General features: G+C 39.3%; 1 protein-coding gene across 3 annotated transcripts; it reads right to left on the bottom strand.

Moving 5' to 3' along the window:
- Positions 1-438: 438 nt before the first annotated feature.
- On the bottom strand, positions 439-25,407 carry LOC144517301 (3'-5' exoribonuclease HELZ2-like). 3 transcript variants are annotated; one of them, XM_078249349.1, is made up of 21 exons: positions 25,268-25,407; positions 24,686-24,774; positions 20,088-21,629; positions 16,009-16,192; positions 15,172-15,279; positions 12,944-13,506; positions 12,211-12,849; positions 10,284-11,082; positions 10,079-10,154; positions 6,535-9,907; positions 5,993-6,078; positions 5,695-5,832; positions 5,458-5,613; positions 5,231-5,375; positions 5,020-5,151; positions 4,187-4,379; positions 3,312-3,458; positions 2,908-3,117; positions 2,635-2,791; positions 1,978-2,145; positions 439-1,889 (listed from the first exon to the last, which is right to left on the bottom strand). In XM_078249349.1, exons 3-21 carry the CDS (start codon positions 21,437-21,439, stop codon positions 1,777-1,779), a joined length of 8,739 nt encoding a protein of 2,912 aa, XP_078105475.1. In that variant the 5' UTR covers positions 21,440-21,629; positions 24,686-24,774; positions 25,268-25,407; the 3' UTR covers positions 439-1,776. The 3 variants fall into 3 exon arrangements, with proteins under 3 accessions (XP_078105475.1, XP_078105477.1, XP_078105476.1); XM_078249351.1 differs by having other exon boundaries at positions 12,944-13,458; XM_078249350.1 differs by lacking the exon at positions 24,686-24,774.
- Between the last annotated feature and the right edge of the window lie 912 nt (positions 25,408-26,319).

Genomic DNA, 26,319 nt, shown 5'->3' with positions numbered 1-26,319 from the left:
CTATATCCTTTGTGTTCCACTTCCGGGATTGCTGCAGGAAATTCTGCCAGATGCATGTATTTTACGTTTCCTTCTGCTTTCTTTGTGTTGGAATTTTAAATATAAATTATCTTTCCAATCAAAGTTTTCACTTGCAGGATTATTTTGCAGCGGCTCTGTGCGGAGTTTAGCACTGCCCATGATGATTCTGATTGGTTTAAAGAAATGCTATAAAACCAGAGCACGTTTTCCACCCATCCCCAAATGCTATGTGGAGTAGCCAGACCCTCCTTCACCGTGCTTTGGAGGAGGGTCTGGCAAAGACTAGGGTTGAAGAGACCCTCCAAACTGCAAGCTGTATGTGTTTAGCATAAGTGTGTCCTAGTGTGTAGGTAGATGCACACGGAAGATCATCTATATGGAAACTATATTATTCACATCATATATACATGACCATGATACTGGTAAAACTGATATTTTATAAATTCATTACTTTGGAAGCAGTAATCACAGCACGCTGACTATTTAGCATAAAAACATCATCTTTCTTACCAGATGGCGTACAAGGGTTGACAGCATAGCAGAAAAATAAAACATATAAAAAACAACCTAAATTCACAGTCACTTAATGGCACTGAGCACTTAAAAGAACGAGGCTATAAACCAAAGAACAAAGACTGTATGACAGCTCAGCTCTTATAAACGGCCTTAATCAGCTGATTGTCAAAAGGCTGTGACTATATGCCACCTAACAACAGCAATTAACTTATGGACAATTCATCAAAATACAAGTTAACATCAAAGTCATAATTTTGAAGTTGAATGTTTTTGTACACACAGTTACTAAAATCACAGAATGCAGAAAAGTTTAAAGAACAACTTTAACAGCAGTTTAAATGTATAACCTTTCCTGAAAACTACCATTTGAAAAGTTAAGGATTTAATGTTTTAGAAGATATAAAGGCAAAAATTCATAGCCATTTTGAGCAATGCTGCTAAAAAACGTTTCTTTTGTCTCAACATCATACGTGTCATATTTGATAAAAATGTTTTATTAACATAGATACATGTATTCCTGTAGCAAAACCTTATCCCTGAACAAACAACATCTAAAGGTATCAAAAACAATTCTATGAGAGGTCAAACATTAAAAAAAGAAAACTACAAACTGGACTCACTCTTTAAGTTTTAAGGCCAGATGAAAACTAATTCTGACACATTCATCAGTAAACAGGAACGTTGTCTTACTGGAGGTGATTTCATACAGTGGTAAATACAGTGAAATACATTTAAACTAAACCTAAAGATTAATTAAAAGATTCAAACAACAAGAGCTGAACTCTGTTTTCTGTCATTATCATTGTCTGATAAAGTATTTATTGTAGCCTACACCTTTTCTTAAATGCAATTTCTTAAATTGTAAACATAATATAAAAATAAACAAAAACAAAAAAAACAGACTTCATTCTTTGAACCTGGAAGTTTAGAATTCGAATTAGCACATCTAATAATAAAATTCTAGATACAGTTGATATAGGAGTTTTAGGATTTCCTATTTACAGATTTACACATATTAAAGAGAAAGGTGTATTTAAATCAGAGCACAACCAAAACTGTCAAATACAATACAAAACCCCCAAATATGGTATATACAATTGTAAAAAGAATACATAAAAAGTTACTGCAACATCATTGAAAAAACATAAAAATATATAGACCTACATATTTCATGAAGTCGTGCTGTTGCGCAGGCGTAGGGCTGTGTGTGTGTCTCTTCAAAGGGACAGATGAGATCAGCTATGTGGGACGACACACTGAAATCTTGTCTGCAATTGTCACTGCATTGTTACGCTTGTAGTGGGCCAGGAGCTTTTTCCAAGGGCTACTGCAGCTCAGCAACTCTTGGTTTCCTTTCAGAGGACAAAAACATTTGAGTTAAGAAGCTAGGAGGTTTGAGCTTTGAGCGTCGGAATAAGACATTGAGCTGCAGTATCTTACCGATAATGCAAAGTCCCTCTTTGGCTCTGGTGATGCCCACATTTATCTGGTTGGGATCACCCACAAAGCCCACATGTTTGGATAGCCAAGAGCCTTCTGGTTCTCTATTAATCTCTTTACTTGGCAGAGAGCACACCGTAGATATGATGACGTAACGCCATTCACTTCCTAGAAGACAAAATATTGTATGTCACGTGATGTTGTGCTTTGCTTTTTTTGGGCCGGCACTGAAATACTAGATTGTTGAGTCATGGGATTGTCATTTACATGTCCAGAAAAATGGTCTATATCATGAAAACAAGTACACTTGAAATGCTACTCAAGTATTTCCATTTTGTAAGACTCACTCAACTGAAAAAAATATTTTTATTTCACTACATTTGTCTATAGTTACTATTTTACGGATTATGATTTTAAATTCAAATGTGGAATATATAGTCATAAAATATGACACACTGCTTCAAACTAACTAAGTTGCCTACCCAGCACCAATGGGACAAGCTTCAACATACTGTACTGACTACATGTTTCTATTGGTAATACTTTGAGAGGAGCAATTCTTCACAATGAGTAGTTTTACTCTGGAATATTTATTTATAGTGGTGTAGCTTCTTTACTTTCAGTAAAAGATTTGTCGTTAGGTAGCAGAGAGGTCACCTTGGCTTTTGGTGATTGTGGTAACGCTGATTTGAGTCATGTCCTTCTTCTTCAGCTCATCTCTGATTTCAGACACTTGTGCATTATAGGGTGACAGAATCACAATATCTTGCTCTTTGATTTTGGCATTCTTCACCAGCTTTTCAGCAATGTCAATCTGCAAAAGAACCAAACCAACACTGTGGTTGAAAGCAATAATAATGTAAAATGGTACTTTTACTTTACTACTCTATAGTAACTTTTAACCAAAACCAAGTGTGCCCAATACAGTACCACTTTGTCTCTCTCTTTCTGGTTTGCTTTGGAGTTCTCGTTGCCCTTGGCTGTGTTGACAACCAGACTGATGGTCTCTCCTTTGATATCCCCAAAAACGATTGGCATCGTCTTGGCATCAACACGCAGGACGCTGCTTGGCTGATTCACCCCAGTTTTCAGCATTCCCTCATAGTATTCTTCTGACGGGAACTCGCATATGTCCTTGTGCTATAAAGGCATATCATTGATAGTTGTTGATAACAATTTAAAATAGTAAACTCAGACATGTGGTAATTCAATATTGCTACACTAAGTACATGTAATAGATACATATGCAATATACTGTATAATATATATATATATATTATATAGATAATATATACAATAGATATGTATATATAGTGCATATTTAATGTTTTCACCATTCTGTACTGGGTGTCCAGCATCACTGCCCTGCTCTTGTGCATTGTATAGTAGCGTTCAAACAGAGACTTGGCCATCCCCAGCTTCCTCACACGCTCATTCTTCACAATGGGTCGTAACTGTTTGTGGTCACCGATCAAAACAACCTGAAAGTCATATTGTAAGACATTGGAGTGAATAATTATTGTAATGATCCAGTGCCCCAAACTCCTGTTATTTGACAACAGTCAGATCTAAAATAGTCAGTCAGACAGGTGGCTTTAACCAGCACTAGGAGAACCTCCTGTGTCAAAACAAATGGAAAGGCTTGATGCTGTTGGGGACATGAGTGTGCCCAAATCTCCCCTTTATATTTTGATAAGTGCAAAAACTGGTGGGGACACTAGATAACAGAATAGAAGGTCACCATTAACATAAGGATTAATTCCCTGTGGACAAACCTTCATGGATATTTGGCCAGTAGTTTTTGAGATTCATTGCCATGGACTAAACTGCTGGTCAACATTAGAGTTTGACCTGAAAGTGGGACCGGATACATGATCAGGGGGCAGTACCATTATCATTAGGAATCAGCCTTTGACAATCATGTTTTTCACTGTCACACAGGACAACCTTGCTAGTTGTCATGATGCCATTGTCACAACTGCCATGAAAAATAAAATGCTACAAAATAATATCATTACATTTTTGAGGATTAGGCTAATAAAAAAATGATAACAGAGATATTCTGACATCAAAACCCATTGTGCTTTAAACATTTCAGGGCAGTATTTTCATGAATCAAGGCACAGATCAGCATCAGCATACAGAAGCATTCAGGACAGTGTTAATGGGAGGCACAAGCTGGACAATGATTGTTAAATGAAAAGCACACCTTTTCTGGTTTGTTGCAGACTAATGGAATCAGGGCCTGGGGTTCAGTGGCCATTGCACATTCATCAATGAGGATCTGACGTGCGCTGACTGTCTTAGTCAAACTCGGGGTGGAAGACTGTGTACATGTGCACAGTATGATGTCATGGCGTTCAAGCTCATATGTCCGTGCAGCTCTGAGAAGTTTTTTGTATCTAGACGGGAAAAATGTTATACAGTTAGGGCTGGATACAAAGTCTTAAAGTTCTTTACTTACTCTTTTCTACTCTTTCTAACTCTTTGGACAGGATTTTGGTGTGCAAACAGATGATAGACATGCAGGAAACTAAAATTACACTAACAAACACAAGACATTAAAGTTGGACATAGCCCTGTTTGGGACTGTCTAATTATCACACTGAGTCAAAGTGACTTTTGATCATTATCTTATGACAGAATAAGGAACATGTTATGATAGGATCCTAATGATGAGCTTGTTACCGTACATTCACTAACTATCCCAAGACAAAGTAATGTCCAACCTAGTCCCATTGAGGACCGTCTCATCCCTGCAGTAGGAAACAGTCCCATAGAAAAGCTCAAGGAAGTAGCTGTACGCTGCTCTTTAATGTTTATTTGCCAAACCAACTAGTTTGTCTTCATCCTTGAAGTCTTTTCTCTTGTAAAACTGAAACTTGCGGTTTATTTCACAAACTTGGACAACTGCCACAAAGGTGAGATTTAGTAACAACTTTCAAAAATGAGTATTTAGGAATTCCCTACTTTTACTGACTAAAAGGTGACATTTTCATGCAGCTTTAAAGTTTGTTAAACCAATAATGCATCTGAACTTACTCTTTCACCTCTTCAGCAGTCAGAACTTCTCCTTCTTCCTCAAGGGCAAGTTTAATGCGTCGATCAAAATCTTTAATTCTACCTGAAGAAGGGTTTTGGTCCTGTCGCATGCGGTGATGCATAGTGATGCTCCTAAAACATGCCAGTGTTAGTGAATAATTAAATATTTTTTTTCAAAATTGAGTGTCATCAACTGGTCTGATAATAATACCTTAGCTCTGATTTGGCACGTTCTTGGCGAAGTGACCTCCGGGAAAACTGAAGAGTGCAGTCTGGATAAGGGTAATCAAGCATCTCCACTTGTTGGCTGTAGACCCTGAGGGGATTTAGTCTTTCCCCAAACCTCAACAAGTATTCTGTGTTACAACAGTAAAACATGGGTTATAGTAACAGAAAAAAATGCAGCTGAAATTTCCGCAGAGAAAGAAAGTAACTTGCCTGCAACAACATCAACAGACTTGTTGGATGGGCCGCAGTAGAGAATGACTTGTTTCTTGTTCTCATCCTTTGGGTCATCAACTATCCTTGGGTTCTTAGAGTTCAGCTCAAAGAAACGGTACACTATATACACACCTACTACTGTCTTTCCAGTTCCTAAAAGACAAATGGGAAAAATTACTTAAGCCTTTGCAGAACATATGAAACTTTAGGGTGAATTTACGTTCCAGCTCTTACCAGGAGGTCCCTGTATAAGTGTAAAGGTATTATTTAGAGCTTTCTTCACAGCACGATACTGACTCGCGTTAAATGTTGGCAATACATTTGGTAGCTCTTTCCTCAGGATGTGCCACATTGGTATGTGCTCATTACACACTGCAAAGACAAAATGACAAAATGTTTTTGCAAGAAAAAGAAAAACCTGTTGAGTCAAATTTAAAATATACTACATGAATATTCAATGTGTGTTTTGTGTATTCCACGTTATGTCTGACTCCCATTGATACAAATACTTAAAGTCAATGAATGAACATACCCTCTTTTGGAATGTGTTTTCCAAGTGCTATAGTCTTGACAAGATCACATGCAGATATAATACTGACCACAGCATTTTCTTTCCGGCTACAAACAGATAAGATAAAACTTTGTGTCAACCGCTTAATCTAGCTGAAAATGAAATAGTCCATCAGCATATGTCAATGCAAGAAAAATAAGATACAGCATGAAAAGTAGGGCTGTCAATCAATTAAAATATCGAATCACGATTAATTGCCTGAGTGTCCACAGTTAATTAAATTAACATAGATAATACTCAACATGGGAGTGGACTAATATGCTTTCTTTATGATGATTTTCCAATTGTTTGAGTGATCTGATATCCATTAATAAAATCCTTTTAATATATGCCTTTTCACCATGCGGGCGAAAGATGTAACCCACAACTAGAATATCATAATTTATAATCCTCAACCATTAAAATGCATTTGCGTGAACACGTTGACAGACAGCCCTAATGAAAAGTCAAAGTGTAAGCAAAGTTACATTGGTAGGCTCAGAGTAAACTACACTAGAACTTACATGTCAGGCAGGAGCTTTGGAATTATTTCAACTGTGAAACAAGTGTTTTTCTGAAAGATACATTCAGGAAAGGTCTCCATCGGCAGGTGATTGACATAGAACTCCACTTTACTTCCTTCATTTGGTGGTTTTTTCTTTTCCTCTTTTCTTGTGACACCATGGGCCACCCATGTGAACTCTTTTGGGTCCATCGGTGCAGAAAGCTCCAGGGTTGGAGTCACCTTCAAACCTCTTTTACGTATGCACAGTAAGCACTTTGAAAGGTTACATTCAATGGCCCATTCATTAATCCATGTCAGAGGTAAGAAGAAGCTTCCTGTTAGTATGCCTTCTTGCTCTTGACTGAAGCTTACCACCAGGTTCTCGATGACTATGCTGTCACTTTCATCCACGGCAGTGGAAGCAGATTCCATCTCACACAATGGTTTCCATATGCGTACATACTCCTTAGTGTCGCTATAAAAAGTCCTTGATGGATCATCTGCTGATCTGGAGAAGCATGTAATAGGGCTGTGGACATGGTGCACACAAATCTCAAACTTTGGTTTAATGTGCACCAACTGCACAGCAGGCATGTGATAACCTCTTTTTAACTCTGTTGTCATTTGGATCTGAAGGGTGTCACCTCTCTGCAACTGGAGCTCAATGTCAACCTCATGCTCCATTTGTGTCTCATGCTCCTTTAAGGTACATGAGTTAGTCTTCGATTGAGGCACATTAGATGACTGTGGTAGAATATTTTGATTTTCCAGTCGCAATGTATTCACGTTCATTGTAAGAAACTTTGCATGATCCCAGTTTTTTTCATCAATTGCTTTAATAGTGGCTTTCCACATATTCAGTGGAAGCTCAATGTAGGAATCACAGTCTGGAATGTTCAACTCTTGGTGTATTTGCATGTTGTCAACTGCGTAGATTCGCCTTTTCCATTTAAGAGTGATGCAGTTATTTGCTTCATCATAAGTTGGTTGGTCGCACAATTGTAAATCTTTGTACATAATTGATAAACTCCCTGCAAATATGTTCTTGTGAAAAGGAAATGCCACTGCAAAACTGTCTCTGTTGGGATTAACAACAAAGGCTAGCTTTGAAGCACTTTCTTTTCTCATGCTCACTGCATAGGAGATCTGCTCAGCCTTTTGTTCATACTCCTTGGCATCCTTGAGGTTTTCCTCAAATTGACTGCACAAAGTCTTTATCACGTCTACAGTGTATTGGACATCCTGGTTACATATGACGGAGTGCAAAAGTCTTTGCAAGATGATGTCCATGTACCGCCGTATTGGTGAGGATGCTTGTGTGTAAGATCTTACATTCAGAGAATAATGGCCAACCTGTGCTTCGCGAGAGGAGTTCGAACAGATGACTTTAGATTTACTAGAGCACCTTCTGAACTGATCAATGACTGGCTGGAGCAGAGGGTGGATGTCATCTGCAGCAATCAGGTCCACCATTTTGTCGATATCATCTGTTCTGGCAGCTGACTGGATATCTTCCCACACTTCTGTGAGTATACGGAAGTTTTCACTGTTTGGGGCTTGTTCCTCGTGGTCAATTTTGTTCCGTACATGAAAAGACAGTTGTATTAATTCTCCGCATTTCTCCTTGAATTCTTTTATCTTTTCTAGATTGGGTCTTTCCTGACAGCGAAGGGGTGTGCAATACTTGGTTTTCTCTGAATCAATCAACCTCTTAGATGCAAGTGTGTTGAATAACACACTCAGCTCTTCAATCATCAGATTGGCTTTGCGCTTTCCAGGCAATCTCTGATCATCAGGTTGAGCATAAGCCCAATCTTCTCCAAGTCGAATCTTCCTTTGTGCCATTGCAAAACAATAAGCCACTGTGACGCAGTCTTCTACAGTGTCAAATGTAGGTCTCTCTCTATATCTTTTGGTGATCATGACCTCTGCCTCCTCATAAGACAACTGCTTATCAGACCTGATCAATGACAGCTGGAATTCGGGATTTTCAATGATCTCATGTGTTTTCTTGTTTACTTTGATCATTAATGAAACCACCCTGCGAACTTCGCCTGACAGAAGACTGAAGTGTCCGGTGCTCAAGTCTTCTGGGAACATATGCATATGATTTTCTTTACTGCAGTAAAATGTAGCACCACGTTGTTTTGCAACCTCATCTAATTCACCACCTGGACTCACTAAGCTTGCCACATCTGCAATATGGACTCCCAACTCATACTGATCTCCAATTTCCCTGACACTGATGGCATCATCCAAGTCTTTTGCTTCTTCTGGATCAACAGTGAAAGTGATTATGTCTATTATGTTCTTTCTGTGTGTCCAATCTTCATCTTTGGAGAGAGCCTCATCTGATTTACATGTATTGGGTGCAACTTTGAATTCTTGATTCAGGATTGTTAGTCCATCAGCCAAAGAACTTCCAATTGGAAGAACATCTATGACTTTCCCCAATGGAAAACGACAATTGTCTCTCCAGCCAATCACTTGCACTACAAATACATTGTTTTGTTTGAGCTTTTCATCAAGACGCTCATTTCGTGCAATCGTCCACTGTCCGTTAGTTTGCTCCCATATCGGAAGGAAGTTACGTCTTTTCTTGTTGATCAGTATGCATACTTTGGGTGCAGATTTTGTAATGGGCATCATCGTTCTTCTGACAAATATGTCTTCAGAATTCTGTCTTGGTTTACTGTGATCCTCATCTTCAAGCAGGCACACAAGTTCACGGGCGGATGCAGCTTCCTTGGTGATGCTGACCACCTTTGCTGACTGCAACAACACTTCATCTCCAGTGAAGCCCTTACCCAGGTTTGCCCTTCCTGTGATGCTGATACGTCTAGAGGGGTTGTGAGATGGTATGACATAACCTCTGTTATATGACTCCCTGACCAACTTTCCTCGCATGTATATCTCTGGTTGTTTTTTACACAACTCCAAAACGTCTGTTTCAACATCACTGGTATTGTATGATGATCTTGACTTTAATCTGATTTCATCTGAACTACATTGTGTTTCCAACTGTTCATATTCATCTTTCAACTCTTGCAGAATTGCATCACTGAGAGTGTTGCTTTCATCCACATGTTCAGACTTTTGAAACCTTGCAGTTTCCATAACATCTTTTTCGAAGAAATCTTTGGTGAAATGCAATGGTGCAACACTGTTGTTGCTGATGCAATGATCTATGTAGCTCTTCCAGACTCTTGAGCATTTTCCAAAGCAACAGAGGGCAGCGGCATCTCCAACCACAGCCACAAGGGACTGAGCCCTAGTCATTGCAGTGTTTAACACACGGGCATCATTGAACAGCTCCAGACCAGGCAGGTGAGATGTTTGTAGGCTGTCACGTGTTTGCACAGCGGTCATTATGACTGCCCTGAATTGTTTGCCTGTTAACACATGAAGACAATGTTTATTATGTAAAATGACAATAATATATATGAAAGGTAATACAAATATATTTGAATAGTCAGACAGGTGTAATGTTTAGCCATCCTTCATGTCTAACATAATGAGATAATTCCTGCAGGAGTTCTTAATAGTAGCTAGATTAAAATTACCTTGCACATTTGCAATATTCTCAACATGGACTTCAGCAAGGCTTCTTCTTTTAAGTGCTGTCCTAATTTGCCAAACCTACAAATCATAAAAAAAACAATTAAGATAATTAAACTATTGACCATAGTCTGACCATATATAACAATGGCAATTAAAATACATCAATCACTGTTTCAGTCTTGTAACAAGTTAAAGGTTGTAATTTACCTGACATCCTTCTGATAGAACGCAGACTGAGCTTTGGTCCTTGGTCCCCCAGGTCAATGGCCAGTGTTCGAGAACCTCTTTCACTGCTTCAACCACTTTGGCAACCTCTTCTTTGTTAAACCAAGACATAGATACGGTGTCCAAAAGACACTCTCCCCTAACATGGTGAAACTTTAGGGCATGGTCATTTGCAGGAGCCGGAATATTTCCAGTGGCTTTGATAACATCATTCTTACCAACGTAGAAATTGGTAGACACAAACTCCACAATTTCTTTGGTTGATCGGTAGTTTTCACTGAAAATGATTCTACTGTTCTGGGCAGCATCACACTTTTGGCCTTGATAGTAGTGGAATAAGCGATTAAGGAGTGTGTGATTTGAACGGTGATGATCATCAACTGAGAAAAGCTTGGGTCCCATTTGCATGTGATCTCCAGCCAAAACAACTCTGGTGTTTGGCCCAGCAAGAGCAAGGGCCATCAAAGCATCACATTCCAGCATCTGAGAGGCTTCATCAATAAGTATGTGGGTGAAGAATCCCTCTGGGAGCTTTAGGTCATGGAAATGTCTTGCCATTGTTGTGGTGGTTATGATTATTTTGTAGCGATCAAGGGCAGCTTTTGTGGGTGGTAAAAAATTCTGTCCATCTTCCGAAAGCAAACAGTATTTTAAAGTTATCTCATCTGTGGCAAAGAAAGCACTTCCTTGTTTGTTTGCTTTTATTCGAATTGGCCTCATTCCATCATTTTTCTTGTCAATGAATGGATGGAAGTGATCTCTGACGTACAAATCTGCAGAACTTAAAGCAAACAAAAATGACAATATTGTCAAATGTATATTAAAACTTTACAACAGTACATCTTAGAGCAAAGAGCTTAGTCTTTACACTTTTACTTTGCACATGTCCATCACACACATGTCAGTTCAATTCAATTCAATGTTATTTATAGTATCAAATCATAACAAGAGTTATCTCAAGACACTTTACAGATTTACAGAGTAGGTCTAGACCACACTCTATAATTTACAAAGACCCAACAATTCCAGTAATTCCCAAGTCAATCAATCAATTAATCAATATTTCATTAAAGGCATACTTAGCAGCATTGTTGGTTTGTAAACACACCATTCAAATGTGGCTCTTCCAAATACAGGCAAAGAGCAGGTCTACATCAATACACACTTCTAGTGGGTCATAAGCATAGACTGTAAAAATAGTGGCCATAGCATCATAGCATCGGATAAGATGATTTTTGACGATAGGCTGGAGCTGGGAACGATAATGTGTCCAAGCCAGTGTTGTTTATGGTGGCAATTGTGCTGTGCTGTGCTAAGCTAAACGCTTAAAGGGGTAAGTTGCAGACTTTCAACCCTTCTGAAGCGAGTCATCCAGTGGATTTACGCAGACCTCCGGTACAGAAAATTGTCACGCTAACACTAGTAGTAGCAAGATAGCTTGGTTAGCAGAATGCTGAACAAGACATTTTAGGCGACCAAATGTTCCAATTAACTTTGATAAAGTAAAAACACACAGGTTAGAATTGCCTCTGTCATGATTGACAGGTCCCTGTGTAGCCACACCCCTAAAGCTTCCCTTGCTTTATTCTGTATTTTAAAATAAATGGGACCATAATTCACAAAATGGCCATAAGCTCATGAAAATGTTTACTGAGAAGTTGGGTAATTTTCTCTTCTACAGAAACTGAGGTCTTTTTGCAACCAGTTGAGCCTTGCTCGAAATTAGATAAAATGCAGGATTAAGGCTTCACTTTTCAGGCACAGAAGCGGTGTCCATTATTTTTACAATCTATGATCATGTATGATGAGTGAGAGGGATTCTTTTTGTATTAGTCTATACATTGTTTTGTTTTTTTAGGAAAATTATGCTTAATACACCTTTAAACACATGATCAATAATATGTATTACCTGTTGGTGTGGGTGCAAATGAGCACTTTGTTGTGAGGCTGCTTACACAGCTCTCTGGCTGCTGTAGCAAGGGTGAATGTTTTGCCAGTTCCAAATGGTCCATAGATAAGGAGTGGTGCCACATGGTTTTGGACATTGGAATTACCAGTGATAAAGTCAATTGCTGCCTGCTGCTTTGCATTCAGCTTCTCATATTTGACGCTATTCACTGGAACTCCACAGTTTTTAAGGTCTGGGAGCACTCTTTTTGTATCAGGAAGCAGGTCTACGGCCTTGTGCATGTTGCAGAAGCTGTGGCGATTCAGCTGAAACTGCACTTCCATTTGGTATGATTCATTGCTTTTGAGTGTAAGATCAGAGCAACATTTTTTAGACAGTTGCAAATACATTTTATTCTCACTTGTGGTGTCCTTCAGAATGATGGCTTCATAGACCTTGGAGTTTCGACCTCTTGAAGATAAAGGTGCTATCAGGCCAGACTGGATGCTTCGTTTAAGAACCAGTCCCTCAGGGGTGTCTGGTGTGAGATTACAAGGAATTGAGACCGCACAGAACAGTTCTCCCTGAGGAGCCATCATCATGCCAAACCTTGTACTTTTCAACATATCCATTGTTGTAATTTCTCCACAAACATTCAGTCTAAACAAAGAAAATAAGAAAACAACTTAGTTTTTGTAAATATGTGCTAATTCTAAACAATATAAAAGGAAACCGCTACAGATAAGCATATTACCTTGAAACAATCTGGTCCTCTGCCCGTTCCTCGTTGTACAGGAAGTGGTGCATTCTTTCTTTGTAGTTCTCATTATTCAGAGGTGTTTGGCTGTTGTAGAAGGACTTATACAGAAAGTTAATCTGAGGAGGTTTGTACTCCTTTAACAGCTCCTCCTGTTCTTCTGTCCTGGATGAACAAGGGATGAAAACCCTGTTCCCTCGATGCCAACGCTCAGCACTTTGTAAGGTGGCTCCACGGTTCACAGTTGGTTTTTCAATGTCCTCCAATGGCAGCTGGCCTAGTCTTACTCTGAGTTTCTTCAGTAGCACTGGTCTCATGTCAAAATCTAGCACTAACCACTGGTCATACAGGCCTGGGTTCATGGATGTGAAAGACACGCTGATGTCATAGGTCATGTCTTCACTGAGAAAGTGTTCACCTGAGGAGTAGATGCAGGGCACAGAACTGATGTCACCAAGGGTGAACAAAGCTCCTGGTTCCTGCTTCAGCAGTGCCACGTGCACAAGCTGTCTCTGTACATACAGAAAAGTGGCAATTAAGCATACTATGACACACCATTTCTGGAAAATTAAAGAAAAATTCAAAATGAAGATTGTGTGAACACAACACTGACACCAAGAAGACAAATTGAGTAGCTAGGTTTATGGTCTAACAGCATTTAACTTTTAATACACATTTTAAGCCGGTCATTATGGCCAATTAGAACCCACACAGGCTGATGCAGGACTTGAATTGAAATGGTTAAATTTACAATAATGACCGGCTCGCTCTACATTATCCAACTTATTAGACAGCTTATTACACAGCTTATTACATGGCTACTCATATAAAGGTTACCCCATAGAAATAAAATGGATAGAAAGGCCCTTTCCATTCAAATCAACGTAGCAGAATGGTCAGAGCGGCAGCCATATTTATGTGTATCATTGCCATGGTAACGTATAATCTTTAGTATAAGCTAACCTCCGGCGAGTCGCGGAGCTGAGGTTTTGCAGCAACAGACAAACGAGTAGTGTAACGTTACGAGGCAGCGAGCCTGCCGCCCAATGAGTTAAATTAACTTCATACTTCATTCACACAAAGCACAATGCTATCGCCACGAGTGACAGCTTTATTCGGCTCGTTTTCTATGATTGATGTGGCGATGGGGTAACATTAAGGCGGTGCTGGCAAGCTAACGTTAGCCAACAAATAAGTTGTTCACCGGCTGGCTGGTTCCGCTGTGCTCTCATGCTGCATTGGTTACAGAGAATGAGCTGGTCCGAACGTTAGCGGTCCGCTGATACGATTGATTGTCATCATAACATTGATTATCATTATACGATTGATTATTATCATACGATTGATTATTATCATACGATTGATAAAGGATGATAGATTTTCTCGGACGTCATTGTGATAATTCTGCTGATAATGCCGTCACACAACAATAGGGATATTGATTGATTGATCCATTTGATCTCGCAAACTAATGTATTTTTTTTTAAAACAAAATAAAATTTATAAAGACATCGTAAATAGAGACAATATCTGGGGAAGTGTAGCAGTTGAACTGGCTTGTGACAGTGAGTAGACTGCAAAAGAGGGGTAAACATACTTTGTTTCAAGATAATATATAGAGAACAATTAAAATTAGCTGACATTATGGTATGGACATTATACGTACGTACGTCACAAATACTCGTAAAAGGTAAACTATAAAACCTGACAAAACCTGATAAGTGATAACATGATATAGGCCTATTATTATTATTATTATTATTATTATTATGGTTGTTGTTGTTATTATCATCATTATAACCAGCAATTGAATATAAGTTCTCTAAATAATATTGCACACTTGGAATAACGAGTCCATCTCCAGTGTGCAGAGTTGAGTGTGGGTTTACTGCAGTTAAAACAACGATGAGTTGACGATTATGTGTAGTTTTCAGTAGAATGCATGGAACACGAATATTCATGCCGGCCTTGGTGTGAAAGGTTTGGACACGAAAGCTGTATGTTTTCTTTTTCCGTTTCATCCCCAGTGTGAAAGCCCAGACTTTTTGTCAGTCCAATCTGGCAACACTAGTCCTGAACTACCGAAAATGTGAAATGAGCACAGGAACAAAAACACAGCCTGCCGTGTCTGTATTGAAGTAGTTTGAAGTAAGATATTAGATAGACTTTTTCACATTTGACCCAGGAAAAGCAACCAACTTCATGCCTTATTGTAAAAATCTCACCTCTGTTTCCACTTGGAAGTTCCATTGCAGTGTTGCATTGGTCTGTTCACACTCCACAGTTAAATCTTCATCACAGGAGATGCTGACATCGTCAACTTGTTCTGAAATCTGTTCAACATTTGAGACAATTAATTAAATTAGCATGGTGAAGAACTAAAGAATAAATTGCTAATATAATAAAAAAAATCAACTGCCTTTGTTAGAAATTAAAAAGTCATATAATTATTTGTTATACCTAAATTATATAGTTTACTTTTTCTAAATGTGATGAAGGGGAATTTAAAGGGACCATTCTACAGTGTTGTGAGTCTTTGGGAAGCAGGAATCACTATACTTAAATAATACCCAGAGATGTCCAAATTCAGTCAGGCATCTTTATCTCTACTGTAGTTCATCGAATGAAGCAACATCACAACATCAGCGACAGACTGCGTTTGACCTGTGTACTTCAATGCAGTTTTCTCACTTAGCACTTGATGGAAACACCTTTCTGTATTCCCATTTTATTCCTTGTCTGATGTGCAAATGTATGACAGTATTTACATAGTGTCTTCTTTGTGTGTGTGTGTGTGTGTGTGTGTGTGTGTGTGTGTGTGTGTGTGTGTGTGTGTGTGTGTGTTTTCAGGCCTTGCAGCACTACAGTTTTTTTTTCTCTAGGGGAGTATTCAAGTTTGCAATGTCCTTGAGAAAGAGGGAGTGTTTATGTGATAAAGACTGGATTCAAAGACAATGTCCTCAAAAGAGAACATGGTGTGCTTCTCATTTGAGTTAACCAATGGCACAACATGAACAACCAGAATAAGATAATGAGACGAAAGATTAGAGCCTCGTACTCACAATGTGTACTTCATTACTGCTGTTTTTGTATTCCTCCAAGAGCCTTTCATTGTAGCACATGAGACCCTGGGCGCCAATGTTATGTCTGATCTCCTTCTCCTCTGCAGCGCGCATCAACCACTCCTGCAGTTCCTCCTCAGAATGAGCTTTTGGGCACTTGTTGCCATACTCGCATGTTTGTGGTCTAGGATGAAATGGCAATTTGAACAGTACAATACAAAGAATATGTCACAATAAAAAAGACATCTAAATGTTTCTCAGAAGATTTTTACTCATTCAAATTTATGCTAGGTACTTATTATTATTATTATTATTAAAAATAATATATTAGGTATTATTTTTAACTTATTTTACTACTATTGTACTAGGTTTGTTTTTGTGTGTGTTTCTGGAGCTCCCCTACTGTGGCAAATTTAGAATGCATAAATTAAAACAAATCAAAGAAAGTGAAATACATATTGGTGAATTTAATTTTTGTGCATGAATTTACCGTGTCATAATTAAATGAAAAACAGATGATGAAAAGGAGAATTATTCGGCTTTTTGGCCTTAACTGAATTAATTGTTTTTCATTGTGGCATAAGTGGTCCATGCCATATTAAAATCCAATCACAACACAGAAAATAAAGTGACAAGGAGTGTTGAATTTCAGTGTTGTCAGCAGAAAGGAGCACAGAGCTTCAAAAACTAAATGCAAACACTATTATTAGCTTTGATGAGGGGGTTAGAGGGAGCGTATTCTTTTTGAGATGGAGACGCATTGCCCATGCTAAAATAAGGAATTAAATTAATTAAAGTTATTAAAAATAATCATCCTTTTCGCATATGTTCTCCATTTACTTAACCCTTCACGATGTGTATTGTATTTCACTTTATTTCATGTTTGATTTGTTTTCATTTATGCATTTTAAATCTTCCATACCTCTATTAGTTTGAATTTATTTTGTGTGTGTATTAAGTGTGAGTCGCACCTTTGTGTTTGTTGTGTATTGCATTGGACAAAAGGACCACACTGAAAAATCTAAAGAATTTAGTATGCATGCTAGTATCTTTGAGTGTATGTAAGTAATTAGGGCCCGAGCACCGACAGTGGCGAAGGCCCTATTGAAACTGAAGGAATTATTATTATTATTATGTCAAATGAATTGGCTTTTTGAGGGGCTTACCATATTCAAAAACTCACCAAAATTGGCGGTCGCATCAAGTCTGGTGAAAATGTACGTATTTTAAGGGTTTCGGGAATAGGCACACAAAAATGGCTCGCTAGCGCCCCCTACAAAGTTAAAAAAAATTGAGCCCCTGCAGTGCGTTTAACATAGACTCATGAAAGTTAGTACACATATGTACCATGTCAAGATGTACAAAAAACGTCATTGGAGCCCTACCCTAAACCCAACAGGAAGTCCGCGATTTTTATTTCAAAGTTCGAAATTTGTGTGATTTTGGCCATTTCCACATGTCGTACTTTAACGAACTCCTCTTAGAGATTTCATCCGATCAACTTCAAATTCGGTCTGTGCCATCTTAAGACATTAAAGATGAAGAGTTGTTACAAGAAAAACTTTTCGTCATAGGGCGTGGCCGTGGCGGGGCGGCCATTTTGTGCGTTTCGCCATCAAAGCAGGAAGTGGGTGTAACTTGAGTGTACATTGTCCAATTGGCTCGAAACCTTTCAGGATTCATAAGAGTCCAACCCTGAAGACAAATAAAGGCCGATATTTACTTAAAGTCATAGCGCCCCCTAGTGGCAACAGGAAGTAGGCCTAAAAGTCAAGGTACGAACTCCTCCTAAAGATTTCATCCGGCGGACTTCAAATTTGGTCTGTACCATCTCAACACCTTAAAGATGAAAAGTTATTAAAAGAAAAACGTTTTATCAAACGGTGTGGGCGTGGCATGGCAGCCATTTTGAGTGTTTAGCGATGAACGAGTGGCTGTAACTAGAGTGTACATTGTCCATTCTGCTTGAAATTTCCCATGATCAACAAGGGTCAAGGCCTGAGGACATCTACAGGCCAATATTGTCTTTTGGTCCAGCAGGGGGCTGGCAAAAGGAAATCAGCATTATATGACAAACATCATCAGATTTACACAAAACTTATAATGTGTGGTCTAAATGTGTGGCCCCCATGCTTTAACCACCCCTACTTACTCAGGTCACGCCCCCTTTCATAACTTTTGAAACGTTTAAGGTAGAGTCTTGTGTGAGGTATCATTGAACTCAGCAGAGAGTTCCTTTGTCATTGGTCATGGTTTGGCCCGCCCCCTATGCTTAAACCATGGCCCTTTCATAACTGGTGACCCATTTAAGGTACAGTCTTGTGTGACGTATCATTGAACTGAGCAGAGAGTTCTGTTTTCATTGGTCATGGTTTGACCCGCCCCCTATGCTTTAGCCATGCCCCCTTTCACAGCTAATGAACTGTATGATGTAGAGTCTTGTGTGAGGTATCATTGAACTCAGCAGAGCGTTCCCTTTTCATTGGTGACGATTTGCAGTGTCTGAGTGCTACGCAAATGCACGGTTGCAAGGAGCGGCGTCCGCCAGTAACCCCGATGTGCAAGGAGGTGCAAGGGCCCGTCCAATGCTGCTTGCAGCTTTAATTTGCTTTTGTATTCATTTGTTTTGATATGTTGTGCCTGTTCAGCACTTTGTTTGAAATGTGCTATACAAATAAAGTTTGACATGACTTATCCTTTAAACGGGTTAAAACTAGGGCTGTCAAACGATTAAAATTTTTTAATCGCGATTAATCGCTGAAGTTCTATAGTTAATCGCGATTAATCAGATGTTTTATCACATGATTAAAATTCTATTATTTTGCATTTCAGAACTGTTTTTAAGTACATATTAACAATGGAACGCAATTCTTACCAGTGTATCTTGATTGGGAATCAAATGAATGCAAAGAAAGTGACTTTATGAAATTTATTTACTGTAAACAAATGTGTGAATATGTCATTATTGCACAATTCCTACAAGTACCTAACTAAAACACCACAGCAATTGACTGAGATGTAACACTAACACGCTGCTTATACAGTACAAACAAAATGGTCCAAAAACCAGATGCCACAGCAGGACATTTAACCTTTACATTTTTAACAAGGATTGTGAACAGTTGACTGAGCTGTAACACTAACAACCACCGTTAAGGCAAACGAGTGCAAAGTCCAGCCAGAGTCAATATAGTGTTTAGTAACTCCTAAATAATGTTGATTACTCAATGACGTCTAGTGATCACCGGTTAATGAGACAGCGTTTGCATTTGGCAGCAGTTCCAGTTTAGCTGCTTTCTCTGTGTCATACAGGCTGTGTATGGTGAAACTACTGTCCCCCTCGATGGCAGTGTATAAGACGGGTCAGAACATGCCAACCGTAGCACTTCTTTAAGACCCGAGTCCTCTACAATGCTGACAGGTCTGCAGTTAGTTGCCACCCATTTTGCAAGAGCTGTAGTAATTTTTTTGGATTTGGTTTCATCCACAGGTCGGCAAGTAGCACTCTCCAAAATATTGCTTTGCCTGCGTCACGTTAATATGCTTAGCTTGTAGGTGGTAGCTCAAGCTTGACGTGCTTCGGCGATATTTTAATTCGACTTTACAACTTTTTTTTAAAAGAAAAGCGCCATTCAGAAGTGTGTTGCTGCTGTCTTTCTCCATGCTGGCAGCCTGCCTGCATTCTGCAGCAGAAGATGTGTTATGAAGAAGTACGGCAGCGCCAAAGGGTCAAAATAGTAGTCGTTAGGCACAACGCAAAGCCGAGTGAAGTGTAAAATAAATGAATCGCATGCCGGCCTGCGATTAACGCGATTAAAAAAAAATGAATCGCATTGCGTCGGCCCTTAATCGCATCGCAATTAACGCGTTAACGCTGACAGCCCTAGTTGTAGTAGTAAAAAAGTGGAGGAGCTGCCTAAAGCAAATTATAACAGTATATAACAGTAATATAAGGCTTTTTTTTTTATCAGACCAAAGGGTTAAGTTCTGGGTGTTTTAAAATTGCCACCCATAGTGGGACATAGCCATGACCCATAACCTGCATAACAAAAAATGTAAAGAGGAGTGGAGTTGTTTACCTCTCACACAGCCAAAAGTCAGATCGGTTGTTGTGTGGAGGCTGTCGTCCTCTCCACTTGGTGACGGTGTCCTCAGAGAGTAACTGGGCATGCTCCAAAGAGGAGCAGTGCTTGTAGAAGCTCTCTGGGGAGGAGAGGGCCAGGAGGCAAACTTTGCAGTACATGGTGACCAGTCTGGGCTCCGTCTGCTCCCGCCGGCTCAACTGAAGGAGATGAGGCCGAAGAGACAGCCCACTGTGCTCGGCTTTCCACACGGCCATCTCCACCTCGCTCTGGGCAGACTGGCAGTGGCCGGCCTCATGCCAGCAGGGCTTGCCTTGCCTGACATGACTGCAATACTTAAACTGACAGTCCTGGCGTAGAGGGCGCACCTGGCTGTAGATGTGCTTCCTACTATTCTCTGATAGGTGATAAACTAAGACTGGGTCCCAGCTGTGTGCTGCATCTGATGAGCAAGTGGAATTCCACCTTTTGGCTGTTATTTTTTGTGGACGATCATGAAAGCAGTCTTTGCACAACTCAATGAATTCACCTGAAAACTGTTGGAGTATGCTTTCAGCTGCGCTTTCTGGTGTTAACGAAATAGGCTCAGACTCAATTACAAGTCGGATTAACGCCTCTTTATTAATGTTTTTGTCTTTAATATAGTTCCATACAGTGGCCTCTTCATAGCTTCTGGCATACGTGCATTCCTGTCCATGTTGTGTACATCCAGAGCCCTCAACGAAGAACTTACACACTTGGTAAAGAACATTTCGACCAAACAGTCCACATGTAGGCCGCTCAGAGACAGGCCTCCATTGGTTAGAGGCTTTTTCTTTCGCTAAAAGCAGATTTCTACTGCACTGGTGAGTAACTGACTGAACTGTGTGAGTTATTTCCTTCTCCTTGATGGAACACAGCTCGCACACAGCCTTCAAATCTAGAGTTGGCAAGAGGTGACCCGTAGATTCAGAGTTATCAGGCGGCTCAGATCCTCCCTCAGACTGAACTACGAGTTTACAAAGAAACACATGGTCTAATCTGTGACACTTTCCAAAGTTCCAAACGGCAGCTTCCTCATCACTTCTGGCAAAGGTGCACCGGTTCTTGTGGTATGTGCAACCAGAGCCCTCCACAAAGAAGCAACATACTACATACTGACTGGGATTTGGAAACGTAGGCCGCCTAGAAACAGGCCTCCATTTGCTGCCACCTTTAACTTTGCAGAGCAGGAGATCGCGTGCACAATGGTGCCGGTCTGATTTTAACTTATACGTAATTTCTTTCTCCTTGACAGAGCATTTAGTGCATACAAGTTTGAGGTCATGTGTTGATAAAAGAGGAGCAAGTTTGGATCCATTAGCTGACATTGTGATACTTTCATAATGCTAAAGCATCTGAATTTAAACGTTTAATGGATTGTAGGAATGTGCTCAGAGCTTAAGTAGTTTATATGTTTTCAGTTGTGTTTTCTGGTTACAGCCAGTCACAATAGACCATCAACTTGTCATTATCTCACTGAAGGCCAAATGTCCAACTTTGCTTGAAGCTTGAATCTGTCTGAAAAAGAAAACAATAGAGAAGACAGCGTAATAAGAAGTGTGCTCAATATGTTAAATTCAGAAAGTCATTCATATATTTGGCATGTATACTTTTTGTTTGTTTATCTATAATTGTTAAAGACTTTGGTATTAAAATTTAAGCTCCAGACATTCAGGAAGGACACAAAGTGTGCTTGTTGCTATGGTCACCTGCTGCTTAAAGCCCAGTTCAGATACGCGATGAAACATTTCTTTATTCAAAAAACTCAACTGCACCATCTATTCGACTGAAAATACAATTAACTTTATTATTCTAGTACCAAAAAGTTAAATTCTCATGTGCAATTCATATAATAAAATACCTGGTGTCTGTCTGTGTATCGATACAGTATTGCCACAGAAAATATTGCGATACTATGCTGTATCGATTACCACCCAAACCCTGCTGAGCACTACATGGTGTTTTGTTCAGATCAAGGCTGGCCACAGGTTATTTAACTTCATCCTGTCAGTAACCACGAGTGTTGAAAGATAAGAGATAAACAGTTTTGAATGTGTTGGGTTACGTCGTGGCTGTATTTGTTTTCTTAATCTGCTGAAACTTATTAGAAGTGACGGACATGGTTAAATATTACCACTGATAAAATGATAAGATGATGATGATATAAAGTATTGGTAAAGACTGGATGTTTGGTTTTTTGAGCGCATGTTGAAACAACTCATGTTAATTAGCAGCTATTAGCAGTTCCAAGGCATTCTGAGTGTATTTACACTAGGGCTGCAACAACAAATCAATAAAATCGATAAAATTCTATTATTAAAAAAGTTGGCAACGAATTTCATTATCGATTCGTTGTATCAATATGCCACTCAGTCGCAGAGATAAAATAAATAAATTGAGTAGAGGAAAGAGTTGGGTAGAGGAAATATGCAGCCCAGCCCCGTAGTTGCGTCCCCATGCCTGGGCATAGCGGCCGCCTCCCAGTTTATGAGGCGTCCTTTTCGGCTGTCTCCCGGAGTGTGAGGCGTCCTTTCCCCGTAGGGTATTTCGTGCTGGCCACCAACCACGAGAAAAATGTCCCTGTGAACATGTCTCAATAGATTAAAAATAACGTGACATTTACACTAACTGCCGTGAGACCGGGTTGAAATACGGAGAGAGACCGGAGAGACCCTTAACGTTGTTCTGAAACACATGGTGGAGGCAGAGAAATCAGTACGACCTAAGTCATCCAAGGTGTGGGAGCATTTCACACTAAATAAATCGAGAACGTGTTAATTGCAAGATAAGCACAAGCGACATGGCATGGCACAGGCGGACCACGGTGATGATTCAGCACCTAAAACGTAAACATGTTGGGAGTCCTTGATGAGGAGGAAGGGAGTTCAACAGCAGGGTAAAGTCACTACAGAATCCTACTTTTGTTCAGTTTTGAAGTGAGGAACGTAACGTCCCTCCAGTTGCTCTTCTGGTGCTGGTGTGGTATTTACTCGTTATCCAGCTTGACAAGCATGACAAGCTAGCATTAGCTTGTTAATGACAGTATTAAAGCAGTGGTGGTATAATTTGCAAGACTAAATACACGTTTTTATTCACTTGCCTTTTTTGGCCCATTCATTTTTCAATCTATTGTCATGTATATATTCTGTGCTTTGTCCCATATCAGTTATTGTTGACAAATATATTTGTGTGTGTTGTACTTTTTAATTTCATTTTAAAGTTCTTTTATAGCACTTGGTCATCTTAAGCTGTGTTTAAATGTGGTGTACAAATGAACTTGACTTGCACTTACTACAATGATGCTAATAATTTAATGAATAAGCTTCAAGTGAACGTGTGTGTGTGTGTGTGTGTGTGTGTGTGTGTGTGTGTGTGTGTGTGTGTGTGTGTGTGTGCTCTTTGGGTAACTTACCTTTACACAACTATTAACTAAAACAACAAGTATGTATGTAAGTATGTATTGAGTTGATGTAAATTAATGCTTTTTTGCTTTTTGTTTTTCTATTCGATTCATCGATTAATCAAAAAAAATAATCGACAGATTAATAGATTATTAAAATAATCGTTAGTTGCAGCCCTAATTTACACCGGCATTAACAGGCCTTTTTGTTCTCCTGATATCTACAGATCTCATGTTAAAGCCAGGTGTTTCTGCTATCAAAATTGCTTTGACAGATATGACAACATATTTCAACAGATTTGAAGTAATGTGCAAATTATACCCTATAGTCATTTTAAAGCCTAACTCAGAAACCACATTTCTCAGTTGAAAGCCAGTATTCCAAATCTAGGTAAAAAATGGTCTAAATGTGAACTAGATTAATCAAAGAATAATCAATCAATAGATTAGTTAAACTTTTAAATTATTTGCTAACTATTTTGACAATCGCCTCCTCGGTTTGAGTCATTTTTTATGAAAGAAAAGTAAAACACTTCTTAAATGTGAATATTTTCGAGTTTCTTTACTCCTCTGTGACAGTAAACTGAATATCTTTGAGTTGTGGACAAAACAAGACATTTGAGGACGTCATCTTGGGCTTTGGCAAACACTGATCAACATTTTTCACCATTTTCTGACATTTTAGAGACCAAACTAATCAATTAATCGAGAAAATAATCGACAGATTATTGACAATGAAAATAATCGTTAGTTGCAGGCCTAATGTGAACTTTTAATCAACGTCTTCAAATAATGGGTAACATTTTCTAAACTTTTGAACCAGTTTTAGACCTCTTTTAAATGAGAAAATGCTTAGTGTAAAATTAAAGGAAGACTGTACGTGCATGTCAGTTTTACACAGAAAAGCCCCAAAGAATAGCAAACAAAACACTCTGTTGATAAGAAGGATCAATACAAGTCACAGCTAAATTGATCCTAAAAATACTAAATGACTACAGATTTTTTTTTAATGCATGTCAGTAACTGAATGCTGTTTGGAGTTACATCTTAAATCCAACAGATGGCGCAGCTGCCCTTTCTCTTAATACCAGGAGCAAGCAGGCAACAACACAGAATCAGAATGAAAGTCAGTGGCTCAAAATTTTCAAATCACCCAGGGAGTAGCCTGGCTCACCGGATGTATATTGCTGGTAAGACCTGAAATCCGGCGCCCCGAATGTCCAAGGCAGTTTGGTTTAATCCTTGTGTTGTCTTCCCGTCAACCTTGAAAAAAAAGTTTGTTTTTGCTTTTTCCAACGTTTTAAATTGTAAAATGTTTCTTCTACACATTTTCAGCGCTTATTTCTACGTCCCATTTTTTCTGATATAAAACAAAAATTAAAAACGGGCCAATGTGACCCGAAGTCAACACAAACACTAACAACAACAATCCCATAGAGATAGACGGTGCAGCCAGACCATACTGCAGCGCTGACAGAGCTGTGGATGGGAGACTATTGCCTACCCATGGCAGTGATATTAAAACTAGGTTTTGAACTGTAGACTTTTTTTTATAGTAAGACACGTGTCTATTAATCAACAATCAAGAAGTTTAAAGTGCAACCAGTTATTGCAGTCTGTTCAAATTCTCCCAGTCAAGTTAACTGTTGCGACATTATTGCTTCAACTCGTGCTAGCCTACTAGTTACTACTACTGATATGAATCGCCTAATGACCGCGATAACAACAACAATAATAAATGTGATAATTAGCCTACCGTCAGATGGGCTGTTGTTCATACAGGTATATCGCGGAGAATAACGGAGCTCCTCCGTGTACCGGAGCTTGGCATCATGTGAACCCGGAGTGAACCCCTCCCTGAAGCCTCCCCGCTCTCCTCCAGTAGCCTGTACGATTTAAGTTTCGTTTCTCATCACATCAGGCTGACTGATAAGCATGCGCTGTCTCCTCACTGCTCTTCCTCATTTGAGAAGCTGCCTAGTGAAGCCGCACGTGATCCCCGAGGCATCCCATTATGTTCTTTATGTTCCATTGACTCATTTTGTTTAAGAGTCCTGTATATGTATTCAGAGAAACTAAAACAGTTTGACATATGGTTAATATTGCACCTGTTTCCAGTACAGTCTTAATATTAGCCAGTAATCTGCCTCAGAAAGGCTCTGTCTGGCTGGAAAAAGAATGATCTAGGTTTGGAATGGTAACCTCTGTGTGCATCTATAACTAAAGTGTTGCTCCAAACAGATCCTTATTCATACAGTGTGGGAAATTAGTTTTCTTCTTTATATCAGGGGGGACTTAACGGATACATCATAGCTCAGGAGGTTAAAGTAGCATCAATGATGTTTTTACTGTGTACCCATGAGCCACCTGTCCTCCCTCGTCCACCTTCCTTCTATAAATTGTCATACTTTAAATTTGCAATTTAAATTAGAGATGAAGAAAAGTGTTTTTTACAAAACACGTATGGCCTTAAGTACATATCCTACTATTATGGTAAGTAAATATACTAAATATAAATCAAAGTTTAAGGTCTGCACTTTATATCCCCAATAACATGCAGTACCTGTTCTCACCTATCACGTAGACCTTGTCAAACCGGCATTCACCGTTCTCCACAACCAGCAGAGACACTTGCATCATGTACTGTATGTACATTTTATCATATTGTTCATGCTGACTCTCTGTCACACCCTTGCTTGCTGGGACATGCCATACTTTATGAAGCTTGGCAAAAAGTTTAACCAGCTCACCTCTCTCTCTCTCTCTCTCTCTCTCTCTCTCTCTCTCGCTCTCTCTCTCTCTCTCTCT

This window comes from Sander vitreus, chromosome 4, assembly GCF_031162955.1.
Source record: "Sander vitreus isolate 19-12246 chromosome 4, sanVit1, whole genome shotgun sequence".
Lineage (NCBI taxonomy): Eukaryota > Metazoa > Chordata > Actinopteri > Perciformes > Percidae > Sander > Sander vitreus.
Note: the sequence above shows the minus strand (reverse complement) of the source record. Positions and strands in the feature narration are given on the sequence as shown.

Bases quoted from the DNA above. Each gene is read 5' to 3' on its own strand.
- LOC144517301 (XM_078249349.1), bottom strand. From the start codon at position 21,439: ATGTCAGCTAATGGATCCAAACTTGCTCCTCTTTTATCAACACATGAC. The intron at 3,118-3,311 runs GTGAAAACATTA...ATGCCTTTATAG, and splicing joins TGGACACCCAGTACAGAATG to CACAAGGACATATGCGAGTT. The intron at 1,890-1,977 runs GTAAGATACTGC...GTCCTCTGAAAG, and splicing joins AGAGGGACTTTGCATTATCG to GAAACCAAGAGTTGCTGAGC.